The sequence below is a fragment of the Diorhabda sublineata genome, chromosome 1 (genome assembly GCF_026230105.1).
Source record: "Diorhabda sublineata isolate icDioSubl1.1 chromosome 1, icDioSubl1.1, whole genome shotgun sequence".
Taxonomy (NCBI): Eukaryota; Metazoa; Arthropoda; class Insecta; order Coleoptera; family Chrysomelidae; genus Diorhabda; species Diorhabda sublineata.
In genome coordinates this window covers 43,449,284-43,459,237 of record NC_079474.1, presented here as the reverse complement: position 1 = coordinate 43,459,237, position 9,954 = coordinate 43,449,284, and the positions used below count along the sequence as shown (strand labels likewise).

Sequence of the window (9,954 nt, the reverse complement as noted above, 5' to 3'; positions counted from 1 at the left end):
AGTTATAATCCAAACATAAATGAGAAGTTTTATCAAAATTTGTTTAGACATGAATAACAATAGATTCTATTTGGGTAAAATCCATTGGGTTCAAAGTCGATACCATCATAATGGATATTTTAATTACTACTTTATGTAATATTCGTCTTTAGACCAGGATGAATAATTTTTGGAACAAAAGAAATACTAGGATGAAACAAAATCGAAAAGAAAATAAATGGAAGGGAAAATAATACAGGCGAACTGAGGTTTTCTGTTCTTAATTAATATATACCTCATTTAATAATAAATTTTTTATATGGATTCGGTTTTTTTGTGATTTTCGCTAATGCCTTCGATTATGTTGATCATGAAATTTTGATAAACATACTAAAATATTATAGCATTCGACGTGTTTCTTTAAAATAGTTTATTTCTTACCTTGAATGTAGAAAACCACCTGTACGAGTAATTTGTCAGTTGGCACTCGGTCGGCCTAATAATTTTTGTTATCCCAGGAGTATATTTGCCTGTCTCAACCCAACTTCAATGTTCTAGTAATTGGTTTTATCCCTATCTACTTTATTTTCCATAGTTTTTTCTAGTATTATACAGAGTTAAACAGCTCGATTTTGGTATTTCATGTATAGCTTGATTTTTGCTAACAGTAATAGTAATAACTATTAACAATAATCATAAAATCTGGTATGATATGAATACCCTCAGCCGTTGTAAATGTGAGGTTTAGTGCAGTGTTTTCTTCATTCTCTATGGACCCCTCCAGAAAAGGAATGAGAGAATCACACGTTACGGAACCGGCAATGACGAATACCACAGACTATTGTAGGATTGAACTAATCTTGAGTCCAGGTGATAGCAGGTATGACAACTATAAGTACCTTATCCTACTGCCTCACCTGATGAACGACACTGCAACCAGTTTTCATAGTAGTAGTCGATAATAAAATGTAAAACGACAAAGGTTACGCGGCTGAAGGTGATTTCCCAGGCTTGTTGACGTAACGGTAGCTACGACTTGTTAATATCCTCTACTATCAAACTTATTTTTCTTTTTTTATTTATTGTAATCACTTGTGAACAGTTTTCCTTTGTTAAAATTCTATACAAATAAAGTGTTGTTCCTGTACCCGTTGTTTTGCGATCACTAAGAAATCCCTACACTAATAAAGTACTATGGAGGCGATTACCTTTTAATCATTATTATTTCTTTTATATTTTCAAATTAGTAGATAGTTATCTCACAGGGTTTCTGCTCCTGGGTTGATTTTCTTAATTATTCAACAAAACTGTACACATATAGTATATGATGAGTGAAATTCATAATTAAATACAATACTTTTAAGGAGTACAAATTGAATCAAATAAAATTATTATAATTTCAATTTCAACATCTACTTTGACTATCCGTGAATTTTCATCATGTGCATAGAAAGAGGTCCGGTTTGTGAGAAAGATTTATCACAGATTTTACATTCATATGGTTTTTCTCCGGTATGTATTCTCATATGAACTTTAAGTGTTGACGATTGGAAAAATCCTTTATTACAAAAGGTACACACATAACTACGATCACCTAAAAATACATAAACATAGTAAAAATAAAACGTTTCAAATAAATCACAAAAAATAATACATACCAATATGAGTTTTAATATGTACATTTAAATCTGAACTTCTGATAAACGACTTGAAACATATTTGACACTGATAAGGCCTTTCACCTGTATGTACTCTCATATGCCTTGTAAGTTGAGAAGATGTTATACAACCTCTATTACAGGTAGGACAGACGTAAGGTTTCTCTCCACTGTGTAATCTCGAGTGTACAGTCAGCCGGGAACGATCAGCGAAACTTTTATTACAAACTTGACAAGCATATGGTTTTTCCCCTTAAAAACAAAGTTTCCATTATTTATATTTTATTAGTGAATACTTGTTGAGAAGTGAAGTTAAATAAATTGAAAAGCAAATGAATAAAAAACTGAAAAAAAATAGAATTGTAAATAGGACTGACTTATTATTATTATTATTGAGAATTAATAATGAATTTAAAAGTAATTTTTCCATAACAATATATTAAATCTTACCTGTATGTACCCTTTTGTGAATAGCAAGGTTACTAGTAGTAGTGAATTGTTTTCCACAATAAGAACAAATGTGATCTCTCACCCCTGTATGACTTTTCATATGTATCGCTAAAGATCCAGTACCACACAATCTAAAATAAGATACAAGGGTTGCTTTAAAATTATTTAGTGATAATTTGATAAAAGAAATTTGTTATTATACTTACCCTTTACCACAAATAGAACACACACAGTTCTTTTTTCCACTATGAGTCTTTGTATGAGCCGCTAAGCTTGTGTACCTAGAAAATGTTTTTCCACATATGTAACATATGAAACCTTTTTCATTAGCATGCGCTCTTGTGTGTTCCAATAGTCTGAAAGATTGTGCAAAACGTTTGCCACATTGATCACATTTAAATGGTTTTTCACCTATACCAAAATAAATTTTAATAACAAAAAGTGTATTATTATTATAAATTTTAAAACTAACCTGTATGAATCCTGATATGTCTTGTGAGATCATCAGACCTAGTGAAACCTTTGCCACATTCACTACAAATATGTTTCTTAGCTCCACTGTGAGTCTTCATGTGGCGACATAAAGTACTTGCACTTGAAAACAGTTGTTTGCAAATCTTACAAACATGTTGTGTTGGTTTGAGATGGGTTTTCATATGAATCTGCAAAGAAACAACAAATAAATAATAGTAATTATGAAATGAAGATGAGATCCCATAAGGCTCCTGCTCTGAAATATATCGTCTCTTTAAGTTCCAACACCTTGTAAGTCAAAAATGTCAATTTTTCAGGCGAGCAAACAAACTGTGCTTTTTTATATCGTGACCTTTATACATATACTTTTTGTTGAAAGTTTATGAATATTGTAAAAAAATCTTGTAATATATAACAAGTGGGGATTGCATCTTTCATCTTTAGATATAAGTGGGGATCTCCCTAAGTCAGGGTAGTTGTAAAGACGAGATTATGTAACCAGTCTTATTTATATCATTATAAATATACATCAATAAACAAAATATAAATCAAATATGGTCTTTACCATTTTAACCAATCAGTCTTTTGAATACAAAATTGACAAGAATCAAAATTATTGTTTGGAAAAAATTAAATTCTAAAAATTAACACATAGATTTTTCATAAAATTTGATGTCATTATTTATTGGAAAAAATTAATTTTTCAGATTATTTTGCACTATTTGTCCTGGAACAAAAATTAAAAAACAAACTCCAACACATTTTAAGCATTGGAAAGTAAATAGTTTTAATTTCATAACATTTCAACAATACCCATGTTTTTTTTCAATTATAAAAAAATAAGGATGTAGAGAAGTAAAAAATTAACAAATTTTCAAGTTTGAAATCTAGGAACTTTTATTTTTCACTGAGGCATCATTAATCTAAATTTGGTTTTCTCTGCTACTTTCAGGGTCATAGTTGTTTTTCACTTACTTTTAGATCAATATCAGCAGTAAAGCAAAGTGGACATTCTTCGCAAGGAAATATAGGTTCTTCAGTTTCATCTATTAGGTTATTTTTACCATCACTAGTCTCTATATCCTCATCATTAGTTTCAAATACTTGTCCTGTGTCAGTCAGTATTTCATCAGGAACTGGAATTTGTACATGTATATAAACCACTTACCTCTTCTTGATTATCAATTGAAATTCTTTGAGAAGAATACTTACAATCCACATGATTTAAATTTGTTAATCTATCATGTGAAACACTCTCTTTTATATCTAAACATTCTCCAAATTCTTTCTTTACACTTTTGAAGTAAGTTTGGATCGATTCCATATTTTTATTACTATCACCACAATTCGGAGATATAATTTCATCCACCCCCATACTTTGAGTAATAGAATTTGAACAGATTATTTCTGGCGATAGTGGTGATGGGTTTTGTATTAGGTGATCAGTGCGAGTAATAACTGTATTATTTGACGTGGGAGGTTTCAATTCCAATAACTCTTGTTTCAACTGGATATTTAACATTCCTCTAAGGGTAGATTCAGATCTTTCGCATAGTTGTTTAAAAGAAAATGAACGAGTTATATAGTGAACGCATTGTAGGCACACTTGACTGGGTAGGTCATCATTCGACATAATCTAAAAAAGATATTATTTGTAACAGAAGTATTTAAGGTTTCTTAATATTACTCACCTGCACTGAAGTAAAAGCCATCAGCATTTGAAACAGTGGTAAAGATTCACCTGTGGAATCATCAAGAGTAAACATAGACTTCATTGCGTTACTTTCTGATAGACAGGTTCTACAAATTCTATCTATTTGGATTTCTTGTATGGACATGCTATCTCATAAAATCTAGTTAAAAACTATATTAAATAATTTATTTACTTACAAAATAATTATTGTCAAATTGACATCAAAAGCGACAAATTCTTCTTCTTTCTTCAACAATTAATGGATTACACCTTTACAACGGTGAATATTGGATATTGGAATTTTTCTAAGATTAAGTAAAACATTGAGAGTGTACAATTTGGTTTAATTGTTTATGGTATTATATTAGTTCGTTCATTATTTTTCATTGGATTATTTAGAACGTATTACCGTGTTTTTGTTAATTACAGTAACCTCGCTTACATCCGTACATATTATTGGTTATATAATGTTGTCACTCATTACGAGATGGCGATGTATGCAAATTATTTGTTCATAAAATGAAAGTCCCGTAATATTTTAAGTCCTATTTATTAAACTTGTAATATCAAAAAGTTAAATGTAGTAAGCTATTTTCAAAATTACATAGTGTATCTATTTCATTCAAATATCTCCAGATTTAGAAGTTTTATGAAATTCAGTATGTACGTGAGTTGCCTGAAAACTTTCAACGTAAGAGAAAAACAAGATATTTTTTTATGAATTTTTTTATTTTCCAACAGTTTTAGTCCAGTTATGATCCAACCTTCTCAACCCTTCCAATAACAGTTGTTGTCTTTCTTCTCAAAATAGGCATTTACGTAAACGAAAAGTCCTCGTTTTTAAGTGAAACTTTAAGGTTAAGAAGAAAGAAAAAGTCGCTGGGGGCTAGATCTGGTGAATACTGTGGATGGTCAACAAATTTTAACCGTGACAATAATCGAAGTGTTAGAAGGCGTTGTCCTGATGGGAAAACACTATTTTCCTTCATATGTGGTCGCGTTTTCGCAATATCTTCTTTTAGCGTATCAAGCATCTATGTTAAATACTGTCCTGTTATATCAAAAAAAGCAAAAAATTCCACTCATTTTGCTTAAACCTCGTTAATAACTGAGGTTGAGGTCGGAAACTTTTCATACAGCACTCGTAATTTAAACTAGAATTTTAACCAGACTTTGCTGTATACTCAAGAAGCCGTTATAATGGGTTATTAGAAACAATATACTACTATTTCACTATCGACTTGATTTTTTGAAAATCTTTGTAAAACGGTGTTGCCATAATTTGATGTATTTTTGAGTTGAAACTTGTTTGACTGAAACATTGATAATTACATGAGAAAAGATATATTATAATGAAATCTTTTTGAACTTTGCTTTTGACTTGTAAAGAATTATTTGTATATCTTTATAGTTGGGCACTTTTAGAAATAAATCCCCATCTTAAATCAAAGCTCCCATCACAAATAAGTATTTTAACATCACAATAACCCAAAATCCATTCAGAAAACGCAACCTCATTGTATCCGTTTCTAAAACTGATAACTGACAATAGATCTCGAATAAAATATTGCGAAATAATTTGAGAAGATGCTACACATGATATGCGTGTGGTCTGGAATACCATCGAATATCAACTATGACGGTTCATGCTATAAAAGACTATAAATAAAAATTTGTCAGGTACATCTGTGGTGAATGAAATATCGTTGAATTGGAGATTTCAATGTTGGTTTCAAATTTAAAATGATAATACTCAAAACAATCAGAGAGAGGTGAATAATTCTATACTTTTTTCTACTAAGATACATTTCAAATTAATGCCTAATTATTGTAAATTTTTTTGCTGAAGAAGATTACCTAATCTATTGTAATGTTATCCTCATTTATTTTATATCATAGTCCAGGAGCTGGTACCATTGAAAGTTCCGTCAAAAATTTTTTATTTAAGTGAACAGTACATAAGTATAGGAATAAATTAAGCTCGGTATGCGTTGATTTTTATTGCCGAAATGATGTAAAAAAAAATAAAGTGATGTGAAATAACAGTTCACGAAGACTCAAGTTGAATTTGTAAACACTTTCCTCCATTATTGACGGGAGAAAAAAGTCTTGTCTTTGATTCATTTTTTTAAAGTTTCAGCGTTATTTAGGTTTGTTAATGTTGTTTCTTTCCTAGTTATGGTTGAATTTGGTTATTACTGCGTGATTATATGTCCTGGATATCTGTTTTCATTAGCTAGTTGCTGGAGTGTCGAACACCACGAAATCGGCGTGAACTTGAAAACGAGCGTGTTTATGAATCATATTTCATAATCTTTTTAATTTATGTAGAATGCAAACGAGGGCGTCAGCGCGGACAACAGAGTGAAATTTTATAAATTGGCCTTTACAAAAATTGAATGTAAGATTATGGGGAACATTAATGAGAAACAGACCATTTTAGAGGTGAATTGTCGAGGAGACCAAGGCTCACATCGAGCTGTAATGCCAGTTGGTAAAGTAAAGTTCTGGAATAGTTTTGTAACAAGTTTAGTATCTCTTTTGAAATTAGAAAGGCCTCAACTATTAGGGCTATTCGGAGTTGCTAAACAATTTTATGTTATAGTGAACACCTCGAGGTAGTATAAAGTTATGTGAGTAAGGTACACCATTAGACTAGGATATACCGAATCTATAAACTCACATCACCGTTTTGTGATAAAAAACTGATAGAACGTTAGTACGGGAATAAATTAAGCTCGGTATGCGTAGATTCCTATTGCCGAAACAATGTAAAAAAAAATTATTGAAAAAATGTTTTGCCGTCATCGTTGTGATGTATTCTACAGCGAATTTTATTGGCTCTCAGAAAAACATCACGCAAACCACTTTTTTTGCGGGAAGGGTCTGGCATACTTATTTAAAGTGCGTGATGTGGGCTAAAATTTCTCCATCATGCCGGAAACTTTTTTTTTCTCATTTATTTTTATGTAATTTTCAAAAATATCTTGATATGCGGGCTCAAAAACTGACGAAATATCCCGCATACCATCTTGAAGTGATTTTTTTCTGATAGCCAATAAAATTCGCTGTAGAATACATTAAAAAAATTGATATCCGTAATTATACAAAACAATTTTTGTATAAATCAGCGCAATTATGGAAGGTTTTGGACCTAATATTCAACGTGTACAGCTAGACATTCTATCAGCACCTCCTTCTATCTACCCTCTAAACAATCCTCAACGCTTATTTATAACCGTATAATTTTGCTTATTTTCGAAAGAACTTTGGAGGTGTTTCTTAGTATTTTAAATTTGTAAAATTGTTTCTGAGCGTGCAGCGCAGTTTCGAGATTCTAGTATGAGCAGTTATATTGTGAATTTACAGGTAGAGAGCCCTGAAGATGTGAATATATACAAACAAAAATAACCATTAAGGTAAATTAACATTTATGAAGTCACTCACCCCACATATCTGATAGAAAATGAACATTTTATTTTGGTTTTGGTTAAGTATGCTATGTTTATAGTATTCAACATTTTGCTGATCTTACAAGTTCAAATCAAGATCAAAATTTAGAACACAAAAAAGACCAGTTTTGCTAATTAATTCTAATATCTAAATAACTTCACAAAATGCGTCATCTACTCTATAAGGTTGCCTAATATTAAGTCCTTTGTTTATTGTTTAAGGATCAAGCTGATTTTCACATTACTTGACATGTTTTTAATGACCTATTGATGTTAAAAATTCATTTGATATCACGTTTTTAGTAATTTTTATGTGAAATTATATATCGAGACTCCAGTGAAACATTTATTCTATGAAACTGAATATCTTACTTTCTCTTTTTGACATTCAACAACTTTACCATTTTTTTTAACAAGAGAATAGTGCTTACTAAGTCTGAGTGCATAGTCGTAAATCAAACACAAAATAACCTTCACACATATTTGATGCAAATATATGCAATTTTTATAATGTCTAAAATATTATAAACATTTTAATACTTTAGAAGAAATCAACTTGAGTGATACAATAAAATATTATGAACCATTGCAGTTTGAAATTGAATCTACCATTGTCAAACTGCATCATATTTAATGATGACATATAATTTTAAATCGGTTTTTAAACAATAGAAATACTGATAAAAACATCAATGATTTAGTATGTGAAACATATTATTACATTATTCATTCTATTAAAAGAAACGATCCCATTCACTTGGTCCTAAGTCAATACAAATACACAAAAGTACCTGTAGATAATCCCTCATACAATTGTGCTTGCCAAACATTAACTTGTTATTCAAGAGCGATCTTCACAACACGCCCCCATATAATCCATACAATTCCATCATTCATTCAAGTATTTTGCACCTGTATTACCAGAAAAAGACACTAGAAAAAAAATCTTATTCAAGTCGTGAGAACTTTACGCAATATTTCTTTAAATGAAACGATTTTTGCTCATTCGTTAAATTTTTTTAAGTCCGTTTGACACTTTGAATGCCAATGCCGACGATTAAACTTTTGAAATTCGTTGCAATTATTATTGACAGGGCGTATGGGGTCCTAAAGTTTCTCTTTTTTGTAGTTTTTTATGTGGAAAACTATTTTTGGGGGAGGTCTCGAATTTGATGGATTAGAATTAAAACTAAATTTCGATTTTTATTATTATAATGACATTTACAGATGATTTTGAAAGTAGGTTTATTTGCGTGAAGACCATTCATATATATATAGTGAATTAATGTAAAGAAGGTGTCACCGTCACAAGTCACTAGATTTTTCAATATAATAATTCAACCACTCCCTCGTAATTTCATGTAAATAATAAATAAAAACAAGAAAATAATATATGAGATTCCATCGAGATGGTGGGAGTCTCTAAAAAATATAAGAGGCAGAAATGTGGTTTTTAGGAAATGAAAATCTACACTCTTATTGCTTTATTATGAAGATAATATTGCTGCACTTGGATGATGAAATTCGACCATACTTTCTTTAGAGACAACTGATTTGAAAATCCTGAAAACGTAGCAAAGGAAGCATCACGTGAGCTTAGTATAAGTTCTTCAAAGATTCACAGCATTCTAAAAAAGAAAAAAAAAAACAAACAACTAAGTCATCCATATTCAAAATACGAAACAAGTCGATATATTAATACGCGAAATAGATTTGGAAAATATACTGCTAACAGAATCTTAGTATTTCGAGCAACTGCTCTTATACTACTGGAAGTAGCTTTGATTTTGAAGCAATTGCTTCAATACACCTAGGAATAGGTTTACTTTTGAAGTGAAGTCTGTTTTAATACTTAGAAAGGTAGCTCTGCCTCATATCTATTGCTAATAGTTTTCATACATACCAGAGGTAGTTCTTCTTTATAACCAGGGTTCTCCATCTGCTAAAAATAGCTTCATTTTTGAAGTAGTTATTTTTATACTGCTAGAAGTAGCTTCACTTTTGAAGCAACGATTTTCATACTGCCATAGGCAGGTCTGCTTTTATATCCACTGTTCTTTATTTGGAGGTAGCTTTGCTTTTGAAGCAACTGCTTTCATACTATTAGAGGTAGCTTTGCATTGATAGCAACTGTTCTCAGCTTTATTTTTGAACTAACATATTGCTAGAAGTAGCTTCATTTTGAAGCAACAGTTTTCGTACTGCCAGAAGCAACTTTGCTTTTATAGCCACTGTTCTGAATCTGCTG

At 30.7% G+C, this 9,954-nt stretch overlaps 1 protein-coding gene across 1 annotated transcript; it reads right to left on the bottom strand.

Moving 5' to 3' along the window:
* Window positions 1-1,176: 1,176 nt before the first annotated feature.
* LOC130446396 (zinc finger protein OZF-like) lies at window positions 1,177-4,642 on the bottom strand. Its single transcript, XM_056782636.1, has 8 exons — window positions 4,253-4,642; window positions 3,774-4,197; window positions 3,537-3,697; window positions 2,560-2,749; window positions 2,294-2,498; window positions 2,088-2,218; window positions 1,638-1,889; window positions 1,177-1,573 (listed from the first exon to the last, which is right to left on the bottom strand). The coding sequence occupies exons 1-8, from the start codon at window positions 4,397-4,399 to the stop codon at window positions 1,401-1,403; spliced, it is 1,683 nt and encodes a 560-aa protein (XP_056638614.1). The 5' UTR covers window positions 4,400-4,642; the 3' UTR covers window positions 1,177-1,400.
* Between the last annotated feature and the right edge of the window lie 5,312 nt (window positions 4,643-9,954).